Source organism: Centroberyx gerrardi, chromosome 21 (genome assembly GCF_048128805.1).
Source record: "Centroberyx gerrardi isolate f3 chromosome 21, fCenGer3.hap1.cur.20231027, whole genome shotgun sequence".
In the NCBI taxonomy this organism is placed as follows: Eukaryota; Metazoa; Chordata; class Actinopteri; order Beryciformes; family Berycidae; genus Centroberyx; species Centroberyx gerrardi.
In genome coordinates this window covers 16,040,210-16,054,930 of record NC_136017.1, presented here as the reverse complement: position 1 = coordinate 16,054,930, position 14,721 = coordinate 16,040,210, and the positions used below count along the sequence as shown (strand labels likewise).

General features: G+C 40.9%; 1 protein-coding gene across 1 annotated transcript in view; it reads right to left on the bottom strand.

The window, feature by feature from the left end:
• The window catches only part of LOC139913964 (protein-tyrosine kinase 2-beta-like), a 32,108-nt gene that overhangs the window by 3,840 nt on the left and 13,547 nt on the right, over positions 1-14,721 (bottom strand). Inside the window, exons 17-25 of the mRNA XM_071902137.2 lie at positions 12,861-12,961; positions 12,018-12,133; positions 10,440-10,540; positions 2,803-2,892; positions 2,213-2,417; positions 1,869-1,974; positions 1,457-1,504; positions 340-462; positions 124-159 (exon numbers count right to left, since the gene is read on the bottom strand). Coding sequence (XP_071758238.2) covers positions 124-159; positions 340-462; positions 1,457-1,504; positions 1,869-1,974; positions 2,213-2,417; positions 2,803-2,892; positions 10,440-10,540; positions 12,018-12,133; positions 12,861-12,961 — 926 coding nt within the window. The remainder of the gene's footprint in view (positions 1-123; positions 160-339; positions 463-1,456; positions 1,505-1,868; positions 1,975-2,212; positions 2,418-2,802; positions 2,893-10,439; positions 10,541-12,017; positions 12,134-12,860; positions 12,962-14,721) is intronic.

Here is a 14,721-nt window from a genome sequence, read left to right as displayed (position 1 = left end):
ATTGGTTTATACTTTTGGTGTTTCTTTGCTTAAAAATCTTGCAGAGTGCAGCTTTAATTCAATATTACTTGTCATCCTAGCAGAAATTAAACCTTTGATTGATATGTAAACAACATGCTGTACCTTCATGATGTTTGACTCCTGTTGCACGACAGGATCCTACAGAAAAGCACAATTTCAATCACATGTGAGGTCAGACTCTGATCAATCAATTACAGTATATGACAATATTTACACCATCAGATAGGAAACTTCAAGCTGCCAGAAGGGGGCTCATGAATACTGTTTGTACATATTCAGGATGTGTGTGTGTGTGTGTGTATGTGTGTGACCTCTCACCAGCTGTCTCTCCTCCTGCTCCAGCCACTGTTTATCCATCTGCATCTCTCGTCTTTGCCTTTGCAGGGTGTCCTCCACTCGCTCTCTCTCTCTCTCCCACACCGGCCTGCTGTCCCCATCTCCCTACACACACAGTCACACACAAACACACAGAACGTGGATGCAGTAAAGACAACCAGTGTAGTATTGATCAATTCTACAATAAATATGTAATCAATCAAACTGCATCATATCCATCATATCAGAGGTGAACCACACTGACTGGAACAGACCTGATTTATAATAAAAGGACAATATCAGCCTGATGTGTTGGCAATCTGATGTATCAGTCTAACCCTAGTATGCATGTTCATACAGCAACATGTGTGCACAAATGCTCACTCATGCATGCATCCTCATGTTCACTTACATACATGCATATGCATTCACAAACATTTGACGCAATGCAATGTTCTATCATTTGTCTGCGGTTGCTTGATTATCAAAAAGACGTCGCAGTGCTGGACACACCGTTTGATTGACAGGCGACAGCACCAAAGAGAAAAAGATGGAGACTAAATAAAAATAAAAACAAGGAATTTACAACTTTAAGATTAAGAAATGATTCAGTATGTTCCCCACTGTAAATGGATAGAAAGCCAGGGAATTGGAATAGCTCAGTCAAACCTACATGGGGCAGTAACGTTTTTCCAGACAAGAAAATTTCAGAAAATTTTCAGAAGAAGAAGAAAGAAGAAGAAGAAGGCTCTTGCTTATTCAGAAGAGCTCCATCCATTTTGCAAGATATTTCTACATCCAGTTTATCTTCACCGCCACAGTAGAAGGCGTTAGGAAAATTCAGCATTATGTTAAGCACTTTAAACCAACGTTAACGGGAATTACCGCCATTCTCCTATTTAAAACAATGGTTTGCTGTCTACCATAAACCACGATTAATGTAGCATTAGGGTTAGAGTCAGGGAGATCAGTCTACTTACCCTGAGGCTTTGTTGGCATGACAACAGACAAACACACAGATGCAGTGAACCCTGACAACTATGAGACATAATGCATGTGTGTGAGAGCATACTGTATTTATGCGCGTGTGTCTGACTGTGTGTGTGTGTGTGAAGGGCACCTGTATTGATGTGCCTCGACGAAGGGTGTTGCCTTGTATTCTGGATGGCTATGGCAGAGAGAGAGAGCGAGGGTTAGAGAGAACCACACCCTCTGGCGGCCATATTGGAGGTCTTCAGCTCTTGGGCACCAGTGGCTGTGAACTGATTAGGTTTCTAAACATACAACTCGACAACAGAACGGTTCATTTCCCGTTTTTTGACGGGGAACTGATCATTCCATCCATGGGCGTCACTATTCTTCCTCCCAGAGATTTTTGCCATTTCAGACCGATTCCTTCTACTTCTGATCCACAAAGAGATGATTTTATTAATCCTAAAGCCAGAGCTCCAGATTGTAACCATTTAACTGCATTATTATTATTTTGTGTGTGTGTGTGTGTGTGTGTGTGTGTGTGTGTGTGTGTGTGGCACCTTGGGCGGAGGCTCTGTGACGTTGGAGTCGAAGAGGAGGGCGATGGAACGCGATCTGTCTCGCCTGTTCTCCACCTCCTGCTCGGACTCCATCTTGTGGATGTCACTATAGAACCAGAGAGAGAAACACAGACGTCAGCTAATAACAGTAACTATACATGTGTGACTGTGTGTGTGTGTGTGTGTGTGTTCCTGTACCAAATGTCCTCACAAGGATAGAAACATGAGGGAAATGAATGATGATATTGGCAATATACTCTATAACAAATGAGAAGAATATCCAAGTGTGTACTGTTTGTATATGTATATGTGTGTATGTACAGTGTATGTAAGTGTGTGTGTACCATAGCGAGCAGACCAGCTGGCTGAAGGTGGGCCGGCGCTGCGGCTCGTAGGCCCAGCAGTGTGTGAGCAGGGAGTAGAGGGTGGGAGGGGAGAGCTGGGGTTTGGGGAGTCGAACCCCCATCTCCAGCTGGTTGATCACCTGGCCGTTCTCCAGCCAGAAGAATGGCTGCTGGCCCAGAGAGAGGACCTCCCACATACACACACCTGGTGGAACACACACACACACACACACACACACAATGTAAAATATAAACATCATCAGTAAGTCACAAATCTTTTTAGCAATGGCATTGGCTCGCTAGAATGTAAACAACAATTTAGAAATGTCATTACAAAGTGCAAAATATAAATTCAATGGAGAGCTTGTTAAATTGTGATGGTCAAGCCATCTCATTTGTGATTACTACAGCAAAATAAAATGGAGCTAATATCATGATTCATTTTCCTGCCCCACGATACGTATTGTGAGATTTCTGTATTGCGATATATTGAATATCGATATATCGTCCCATCCCTATTATTAACTAATCTTATATCCGTCAATGTCTCACCCACCCACAACACACATGCAAACAAGTGTGTTTCTCACCAAACATCCAGACATCACTAGCCATGGTGAAGCGTCTGAAGTTGATGGATTCAGGTGCCATCCATTTGATCGGCAATCGGCTAAGAGAGGCTGCAGGGAAGATACAGAGGGTCAAACATGTTTGAAGAGAAACGGACAAAAAAGGCATTCTAAGGTTGTAGACATTGAGGTTGTAGACGTTACCACTACTTTTACAAAGCTTGAAATAATGATAGATCGGGGTTGGAGATATATTCCACGGGTTTTTTGGATGGAAATTGATTCAAAATTAACTCAAAGTGATCAGACTCCAACTGAGTTAAATCACATTACTTTTTAAAAGGCAATAAGTGAGGAGCTTATAGGTTCACAGAATCAGTATAAACTTGCTTTTATATGATTCTTTCATCCTATTGTTATATTATTTCAGCCTATGTTGCTGATTTGTCCTTGTTTTAATTTATTTGATGAATTATGAACATGATGTCTGCTTTTATTTGATTTTGAGTTGAAAAAAGTGTGATACAAATGAATGACAAATCTCTCTATTAACTCTTGTATTTGCCAATTTCTTCTTCTTCTTCCTCTGAGGAAAACTGCCTTCCCATGCATGAAAATGCACAAAACTTTGCACGTAGGTTCAGTCCCATGCCAAACTTCCTCAACTGCCATTTGGGGTCAGTAGTCCTGATGGTGGCACTATATTAAGTGTCTAAAGTGACTAAAACTAAACTTTGAAAATTCATAAAAATCAGCTGTACATGCTACAGCTTTGAAACTTCCATCGAAATGTAGGCCCAAGTGAGAAGAAACATTCATTAGCAGAAAAGATACTCAACAAAAACTGTAAAACTAATCAAACATTTTTTTTGCTCTATTAACACAAAACTTGCTACACAGCATCTTCAGACTGTCCCTGACAAACGATCCACACAAATTTTTGAAATATCAAAATTGAGCCCATAGTGCATCAAAATGTTTTACTGTAAATAGTACTGTAAACAGCTACTGCAAATTCTCGCAAAATAAATCTCCAATGTTCACGAAAAGAAATCACAAAATTGTGCAGTCATGGTAGGTGAAGTGTGTAAAATTTCAGATTTGTATCTCAAAAATTGAATTTTTAAAAATTACTTGAATTCTGTCCTCCTGTAAGTTATTGCAGTCAATGGAAAATAGAGCATCTCTAAACATCAGTTTTTCACTCATGGAGCATTCAACCCTTGTAAAAATAACTTACAGACATCTCTATGTTGTCTAGATAAAGTACACAAAGTCTCAGAATGTTATCTTGAAAACTGAATATTTGACACTACTTTGAAATCTGCCTTTGTATGGATGGACAGATCTTATCATGCATCTTTGACTGCAGCTTCAAGAGTGCGGAGGTAGACAAAGTACCAAAATATTCTACTCAAGATGTTCTGTTACCTTGCTGAGGTTTTACTTAAGCACAAGGAAAATCACGAGTGTACTCAAAGTAAAAGTTGCTTCTTAATAAAAGAGAAAATCTACTAGTGTAATGTGTTAGAGGGAGAAATAAGGGCCATGATACATGGGCAGCGTTCTGAGACAATGTAAAGTATGTAAAGTATTTTCTCATCATACTCCTATTCGTCATAGCCAGTGTGGCTTCTACACTGAGCTTTCCATCCATCCATCCATCCATCCATCCATACCATTCCGTCTCCCACAGAAACTTTTTCCCTGGCCACCCTCAGTTCATTTGAGCTTGGTAGTACATTTGATTGTGTAGTTGTTTCTGCACTTTTGATTTGTCATCCAGTAACAAAACATCCATGGACTGGATAGAAGGAGAAAGGGTCATCTATAGACCCATCAAGGTATGTGAGCATTTTTCTTATTGCAGTTAAATTGTAAAGATTTTGAGCTGTAATTAAAATGTAGCATAAGAGGCTTTTGAGTGACATTGTTTCATTTCCTTTAAAGGCATTGTTCTATGCACCGATATACAAACAGCCTGTGGAGGAAATATCTGTCATCTTCTTCTATCTTCAGGCCCACACAAAAGAAAACACCTGATAAATTCTGGTTAAGTGTCTCTTATGCTTATACATGAGGACATCTGATGTTTTCCATTCTCTTGTAGAAAAAACAGATGGTACAGTGGTTGAGGCTTCAGCAACAAAACCAGGCCCCATCTGAGCTGACAGCTGAGGACATGACTGAGTGGCTGGTGGAGCAGGGCAAGAAATCTCTCAGGGAGCGGTGAGACTTACTAAGACACATACAGACAGTCCACCACTCAATCTATCATTAACTCTGCTCGTGTTCAGCTAGTCTGTTAATAATGAGAAGAAAATAGAGCAACAGTTAAGATGACCTTTCTGTTTTCTTTCTATCTGAATGTGACAGGTAGGACATACCCACTAGGTAATTGACAGGTAGGACCTGCCCACTAGCTAATCACTGTCACCTGTGAGCTAATGAGAGTATAAAGCAGCCTGTCTCTGGCTTGCACTTGGAAGCTGCATTGTTTGGTGAATGCTGGTTATGTGTAATGCATGTGAAGCAAACGGCCTATTGTTGATTTTAACTGGTGGTTGGAACAGCAACCCAACGTTGCCACACACTTAAGGTATGTTTGCAGCTACACATTTGCTTTTCATTTCTATCATGTTCTATGATTGTAATATATCCATAATTTTTAGGTGATCAGTGTTCCAATTGCAGCAGTAGCATTGGGAAGGGTGAGAACCACATTGAGATAGGATGCCCTTATTGGATATTGCTGTAATGTATTGTTTGATTGGAGACAAGTGATTTAACCTTGTGTCATGTTTAGGAAATCACTTAATAAATTCACTTGTTTGGCTTATGATCACTAATGCATGTAGATTGTTTTGCAGTGCACTGAGTTTTGTTCACCGGCCGCTGTGAATGGCATCCCATTTCTTGTTTCGGATGTGGGAGGTGAACATCAGTATGAAAATGAGAGATATTGAGTGGTGCTCAACTCACCTGAAGCCAACAGTCCTTGTTTCCACTAAGTCACATTTGTAAGATGAAACTTGAATGATTCCTGTGGGGAAATTGGGGGGGGGGGGGGGGGCTTTGCTGCAGCAGCCAATAGTAATAAGATGGTCAAAGAAAATGTGTATTTCAACTCATTTTGAGCGCCACTCATGGACAGAGAGCCTGAGATCATCCTTGTGGCTGAGAAAGCCACCAGGAGCCTGATGGGAGAAGCAGCAGCGGTGGCCCAGCTCCAGCCTCCTTGGCCCGCAGGAAGTGGCGATGCTGGTTGTGCCCAAAGTGCTTCAGGGCTTCTGGATTCATCCGGCAGATGAGGCCTCTCGTGCGTCATGCCCTTGCTGGGGCTCGGTGACCTGGCTGTTGGGCTCACCAAGGTCGTTCAGGATAAGCTCTCTGATGTCCACAGGCCGCCTTCTCCCACTCAATCCGGGACGAGAAGGTCCTTTCTATCAGGACAACATCAGAGAGAAGTACACACCAGACCTCCTGCTGGAGGAGCTGAACCGCTTTGGGCCAGTGCTGCTGACCAGGATCGTTGACGTCACTGTGGGGGAAATCTGTGTGATGTTCGAGCCACAGCTCCCGTGGTTCCTCTCACCCTCCCTACTGAAGCTCCTCTGGAGCTCCCGTGGTTCCTCTGACCCTCCCTACTGGAGCTCCCGTGGTTCCTCTGACCCTCCCTACTGAAGCTCCTGCCATTACTGCAGTCCAGGAAGGTTTAACCAGCAGCCTGGTTGGCACTAAGGAGAAGCAGAAGGTGGAACAATCCTCTGACACCACATCAGGTAGGAGCTCTTCATCAGGTCCGTTCACTGTAGCTACATCCGTTAAGATGAACTGAGGTACTGACTGTCCTGTTTTACTTTTCAGAGATCAAAAAGACCAAGAAAAAGAGTCGATGCTTCTTCCGCCGGCTGTTTAAAACACTCTGCAGCCAAGAAAACTGAGGACTGAAATTCCCTCTGCAAAAAATAAATTCAGTCCTACATTGCAATCAGTCCATGTCAGGTGGTGTTTTTTTTTTTTTTTTTTAAATTGTGAATTGATGCAATGCAAAATGAAGAAATTATCATACAGGAATTGCATGTTATGTGAAGACCATGCAACTTTGCTGATTTTCATGTAACTTCAGTTGAAGGATTATATGATGCTCTATGGGTTGAATCAATTCTATGGCTCTTGGTGCTTATGAAAGACTTTCAAAACCCTTTGGAAATTTGAAAAATGCATGATGGTCAAGCTAAAAACAAGACTGTTTTTCTTAGTTCCTGAATATATTTTGGAGTTTACAAGGTTGTCACCTGACAAACACTATTTTAAATGCTTTGAATCCAGTAAATTCCATTATTATTCACATGAGAGGTTTAACAAAACTGAAGAACGTTTAAACCTGCAATAAACAGTCAATCCTGAAACTAACGTGTGGTACGTGGAGATTGCCGTGAGACGTTATCATATAAACGAACAGCCACACACGCGGACCAGCTGTGTTTTCACCCCTTTCCTAAAGCTTGTTAAAGTCGGCCCGAGTAATGGCGACACGAGTAAACGTTTTCAGCTAGTAAACTTGCTACCTGCCTCTTCACTGGTCATTGTGGGACACGTAACCTTCAGCGGGAGAAAAATCTGGCAAAGCGAGACGGGTATCCGGCGATATTTCTCTGTAGATGCATTATTTTAGCCTTTACGCACAGTTCGTCCTAAGGGCTTCCGTCGCCTAGTAGCTTGCTGTGTTTACAAATGTGTTGTGGTTTCTGTCACCCTCTCGCTTAGTGTAGCTTTAAGGATACAGAAAGCATCATCATCTCCGCCACACAATCCAGGCAACCGTTACTGCAGAGACTGAACACAATAGGTGTTTGGCTGATTTTAGATGGACTTGCAGTCAGTGAGGCCCGAACAGCCAGTTTGTGAATGTGTCCAAAGCTGTCAAATATCAGGAGCATCATCTTACCAATATAACCTAGGTCATGGTCATTTTATCTAGGAAGGCTTAGGATTTTATTAGGATCCCCATTAGCTAATGCAGAACATCAGCTACTCTTCCTGGGGTCCACACAAAACAAAAGCATGACAACAGATAAGACACTTACAGACAAAACATCCAAATGATATTAAAATCAGAAAATATAACTAACAATATCCTTTCTCCCAAACATATTACTATACATTAGGGCTGGACAATCAGTCGAAACCCCATCGAAATTGCAACATGGCCCACTGCAACCCCCAAATCGCAGGAGGCGCAACACCCGTCAAAGGCGAAATGCGTGTCAAAACACCACCTCAAACCAAACATTGTCGCACTGCAGAGACGTCCCGGCCGACACACCACACTCCACAGACCCAAGAAAACATCCCCGCCCGGCACAGATCACCGCAAAAAACACACCACAATCACCTCAACACGTTTCCCAATGAAAACGAGAATAACGATGCAAAAAAATCATCATTCCCTCCAACATCGCAAATCACATCGCAATTGCAACACCAGTCAAAACAATCAAAACAATTGCAACCAGACATTCCCCCAAAATCGCCCAGCCCTTCTATACATATTCTTCTTCATATACACTTATATATATATTGATATGCACTAAATTCCTAAGCGCTGAATAGGGATGGGAATTGATAAGATTTTATTGATACCAATGCCATTATCGATTCTGCTTATCGGTCCGGTTCTTTATCGATTCCCTTATCGATTCCCGATCAATTTTCTGTGTGGAAAAAAAAGTAAGCCTACACAGGTTTTCAGCGTCAATGCAGCTGTTTTATTATTTCTTGAGTCTGAACAGTGTAGAATGTCTGCCTAATAACATTTGAACATGTTAAAATAAATTACAATGCTCCTTTTCTTAAAATGATATAACTTGGAAAACAAATAAGATGGTTAGATGGTTACCCTGAAATGTTTCAACATATTGCTGGTGTTTCCACCCTTAAGGCTGCGTTCACACAGCGTTTTTTCCCTAACCGCCAGCGCCCTTTCCTCATTAAAAGCAATGGGAAGCGGCCGCAAGGCGCACAAAAGGCGGCCGCTCCCGAAAAGCGCTGCAGCGGCGTTTTTTTCGTCAGAGCGGAGCTTTGAGAAAAGTTGAGAAATGTTCAACTTTTCAGAAAAGCGCCGGGTGACGTGAACCGCTTTTTCCCAGCCGACCAATTGCGATGACCGAGACGCTGGCTGTTTCCCATAGCAACAACAAATATGGAGAAAGTGAAAGTGCCGGTGGAGAAATGGGACGTTGTAATAAGTTAATGTCCGTTACCGCAACAGCGATCTTAAAGGCAGTATGGATTATACTGGACATGTATTGGAAATATCTGGTAAGCCTTTGCTTGTTGCACAACACTGTTCTGTCTGCTAGAAGTGAACCAGCTGGTTAGTGAGCTAGCAGCTGCTCAGCTAACGTCAGGTGACGTTGCCGTGATCCGCTTTTTATTTCTCCTCACAAAAAGCGCTCCAGGCAGCGCTTTTTCCACATCAAAAAACGCGATGTGTGAACACAGAAATGATAATTCTACAGACGTTACAAGTAGCACTGTTGTCATCTTTCTTCGTGAAATGAAGCCACGCTTTGGACCGTTTCTTCCTCTCGGCCATGACTCCTTGTTGCAAGTTTCCAGCAGCGTAGACGCAGAGTTTGACGTCATGACACATGAGTTTTTGCAATGCGCATGCGCAACTGTCAGAAAAACATGCCGGCATCGATAAAAGGAATTGATAACCTCGGAGGCATACGATTCCGATGGATCAGACAATTTGGAACCGGTTCTCAACTGGAACCGGTTCTCGATTCCCATCCCTAGCGCTGAATATACATACAAAGTGAAATCTTACAACATATTTATATACATATTGATATGATATTCCTATCAAAAAAAAAAAAAAAAATGTACAAAATGTGGTTACGGCGTATGGCTATTTGGTGTTGCTTCACTTATTTTTTAAAGCTTGCTTTATTGTGTGCTTTAGCAATTTGAGCTGGAAGTGAGTTCCATGCAACCATGGCTCGATACAATACTGTGCGTTGCTTTGATTGTGTTCTAGATTTAGGAACTGTGTAGAGACCTCTAGTGGCATGTCTGGTGGGGTAGGTATGTATGTTAGAGCTGAATGTGAGTTGACTATACAAACAATTAGGAATTTTCAATACATTAATGTTTCTAACAAAAACAAGGAGTGATGCTGTCAGCCTCTCCTCAACTTTCAACCAGGAGAGATTGACATGCATGTTGTTTACATTAGACCTTAGTGTGCATCGAAGGGCAAGACGAGCTGCTTTGTTTGGTCTCACAAACATTAAACGGATGGTCTGTTTCAAAAATGAGCACAAGCCATTCCAACACACACACACACACACACACACAAAGACAGTGAAAGAAAGCAGGATTGACCAGGTAGCAGCTGCTGATACAAATGCTATTGTCATTTGATGGAGAAATGATGGAGGCAAAGGGAAATAATTTTGGGTGACATAACTCCACCCAGTGGACAAGGATTGTCTGTTTTGAGATTTTGTAAGCCAAAATATTGGGAACTTCCTCTTTAACTTACAGAGAAAGTTCATTCAGTACATTCTGATCTGTTGAGCACAGACAGTGTCTGCGGTCAACATGTCTGTATGTGTGTCTGTGGATGTGTCTCTGTGTGTGTGTACCTTTGTAATAGTCTTCTTCCTCAACGTAGCGAGAGAGACCGAAGTCACCCAGCTTGACGCAGTCTGGTGAAGCCACCAAAACGTTCCTCACCGCTATATCTCTACAGCACAGATAGAATAGAGGCAGGGACTCAGAGAATTAAATAGGTCACCTCAAGATGAAGATTTTGTTGCTATCTGCTCACCACCATGTCAGTGGAATCTCCAGTGGTTTGTCTGACCACCAAACAAACAGCGGTTAGCTGCTGCAGTTCTATCTCATCCTTATTCTAAACAATCAAATCACTTTGATTGGTCTGGTTATTTTGGAATCTAAAAAGGGCATAAAATGTCCATCTAATTTCTCTAAAGCTCCTGCAGCATAGTTCGAGTGTTTTGTATCCAAACGATTGCACTGTTATTCAAAAAAGGCCTAGATTTGCCTCATGTAGTAGGGTATAAATCTACGTTTAATCTAACATTAGTAGTGTTAGTGTTAATAGTGTCGATAGAACGGCCTGCACTAATGTTGAAAACCTGTGTAAATATGGCACCAAAATGACTAGCTATGTCGTCCATAGCTGCTACCTGCATCTTTTTGTGAAATCAGAACCTATATATCTTTCTGATATTAGTTCAAAACTTTTACCACGCCTAAAATTTTGCACTCATTTGGTCTGTCATTGAACCTACACATCATGTAAACCTAAAGGGTTGGACTTGGCCAGCTAGTGCACGTTGCCATCCGTCAATTGCTTGCTGGTGAAAGGTTTGGGGTGGTGCACAGTAGTACAGCAAGTTCTCTAAAGAAATTTGATGGACATTTTCTGCTATTTTTGGATCTCTAAACAACCAGACCCCATTCACTTGAATTGTTTGGAAGAAGGCTGAGATGGAACTGTGGGGGCTAATGCCTGGTTCATGCTGTCTGTGTAGCTGTCTGTGCTTCTTGCACTTCTCATGATGACTGCACACCTGAAAACACTGTACTACTCCTGTGCTTGCAGTTCCTCTGAATTAACCTATATACAACCTTGTGTGAGACCTAAGATAAAATATTAAAATTATTACCCCTCACTACACAAGGAAGTATTGAAGGTCATGATCAGCATAGATAACTCTACTTCATTTTTCGCATATGAGTACATTTGTATTTTTAGTCCTGTGAAACTGTGACTATGTAACAACAATTATTTCTCAACACATTTGCTGTATCAACATGTTCAAGAATCATTTAGAATTTCCTTTAGGATCAAATTCATGAAAATTAAGTAAAAATGGAGAAATTATTAAACCCTCTATAAGAAAGTATAGAGAAATATCTAGAAAGTATGCGGTAACACACTAATAATTCTCCAATTTTCTATCTACAGGTCAGGTTTGCCTTGGATAAGTGAGCATCTTTGCTGAATTTCTCTTTCGAGGTGCACTGGCTTTTAAAGGCGATGTAGTATCTCAAAATGATATGCAAAGAAATGTGTCACAAATGCAGGAAGCAATGGTACTGAAATCAAAGTAAAGGAAACAAGGATTTCCTGCACTGCATCTGACATGCACTGCATTTCTGCGTGTTTGTGTGTGTGTGTGTGTGTTTGTTACCTGTGCACCATGTTGAGTCCCTCCAGGTAAGCCATTGCTTTGCAGATCTGCAGACAGTACAGGACTAAGGTTGCACTGCTCAGATTGTGCTGCTGCTCCACCAGATAGTTCCCCAACTGTCATGTCAAAAATTTGTATTCAGACTTATCAAGTTCAGTGCAAGATATTTTGAGACTCAAAATTGCCAATGCATTGACAGTATCTTATACAGTATCTTATATATTATCTACTATTTTACTACTAATTTTTGATCATTTTGCCAGTTACAGAAAAACGCTCAACATTTCAGTTGAAAGTGAAATCTCTACATAATCTCCAGGACCTTTATTCTTAATAACCCAAGAAAGGAAAATGGATTGTTTCTCTATGCGCCATTTTGTGTCCCCAAATAAATGAAACCAGATGCTTACTCGAAACAAATGCTTGCTTCTCTGTGCCATTTTGTGTCCCCTAATCAATCAAACCAAATGCTCGCTAGAAACAAATGTTTGTTTCTCTATGTGCCATTAAACCAAATGCTTAGGGGAGTGCTGTAGCATCAAGCAGACTAACTAAACCTAACTAGGTGATAAAGAACTAAGCAGGTCCATCAACAACTATTCTAAACTTCCTTCAATCGTAAAGACAGTCACTGAAAACGAAACTTGGATTTTGAAGAAGTGGTTTAGTTTGAACATCTATACACTGATAGACATACATTCCCAGGCATAAATACATGTACATAGACCTAGGGGACAATGTCAGCTTTACAGTTAAATCATTTCACGAGTCCCCTTGTTTTACAGACAGGCAACTTGGCCAACCATACATACAGACACACACACAACACATTCAAACACACACCTCTCCATGTTCATAGAGCTCCATGACGATCCAGACAGGATCAACCTCGATGACCCCGATTAGACGCACGATGTGGGGATGATCCAGACTCTTCATCAAGACTGGAACAGAGAGAGAGATCACATTAATGTTATTTATGATGATGATGATGATGAGAGAGAGTGAGAGAGAATGAAAAAGACAGAGCTGAAGAGCAGAACAGAGAAAAATTTAGACAAAAGAAAGAACCATGATATTACTCCACACATATTGTATTAACCCTGTTGTGAATTAATCTAAGAGTGGACCTGCATGTGGGTCAGACTTACTGTGACCAACTGGAAGTCCAAGTAATGTAATACAAAATACGAAAATCAAACCAACACTACTGTTAGTCCCATTCACATCTTTTGGTCAAACTCCACAATTCATACCATTTGGCTTATTAAAGCATTTGCCTTACTCCCCAACTTTGCTTTGACTAGAAATCACAGAACGTAAAGAATCTGCCAATATCTCAAATTTTTGAAACGGAATTAAAATAAAATAAACGTAATTAAAAATACAATTTATGACCTAATTACTGTACTTAAGGCTTTGTAAGGCCGTGGATTTTAATAATTTAAGACTTTTTAGTCTTAAGGCAGGTCTTGTGCAAGCCAAGGTCTTTTTAAACCTTGGCCTGCTTCACATTCATATAGTTACACACACTCATGTTTGGGATTTGCTAAGAATAATTACAGTCTACTACTGCAGCTCCATTGGACCTTAATTAAGTGTAGGAGTATGGATTCGCTAAACCGTAAGCTAGGTTCCTGCAGCTAATAGCATTTGCCAACAAAGCTTTAAAACCTGCATATATCGCCTAAATCAACAAGATATTATTTTTTAGTGGGATAAATTATTAGACATCAAAGTTGTTGTTGTCAGAAAATTAGTCATTAACTTTCCAAGCCCACACTTTCCCATTCAGTTCAGGAATTGGAAACCTTCTACTAACGAACCCTCATATCTAGTCTGGAGGCTGCCGCAGCCCCCGCTCTGAGCCTCTTCCCCCAGACTGCAGGTTGACAAAGCCGCAGGCTACAGGAAGTCAACTACAATCATGTTCTCACTCACACAACATGCAATAACCTTCACATCGTCATCCCATCTTCTGTGCTATTGTTTGTTTCTATTTTAAAGCAGTGCACATTTTATGTTTTTGTGTACTGTGGTCAAAGTAATTCATGACATTTTCATATATATAAATGTCCGTCTGTGCATATAATGCCTGAATATACAACAACCAGGCTAGAAAATGAGAGACACCTGAAAAAGATTGTTGCGGTGTGGCTGTAGGTCAATTGAGTAAAAGTGAATAGTGTGATGAGGTGGATTTGTTTCCAAATGTAGGTTGCTGTGACACAGTAAACTGTCTTGTCTTTAGCTCTAGTCTCTACTCCAAAACACTCTGAGTTGTAGCTTGAGAAGAGTCAGCTCAGTTAACCTGAACAAACTGTTAGCTAGCTAACTAGCCAGCAAAGACACTGATATTAATGCGAACATGCAAACACTACTGTAGCTTCTACTAGGGCTGCACGATTATGGCTAAAATGATAATCACGATTATTTTGCTCAATATTGTGATCACGATTATTTATCATGATTATTCATCCATTTTGTTTTATTGCACTTGAGCATTTTAAGTTAACCGAAATGCCTTCACATTCATAATGTATTTTATAAACCTATAAATAAAAAAACATTCAAATGTACAAATCTTTGAACCTGTGATTCTGGTGCACTGGGTCCGTTGTTTTTTTTTCCGGGACCATCACCTCTGTAGCCTTAGTTTTTGGGCATTTGTATTCTAAGACACTTATTTTGTAAGAAGTCTATT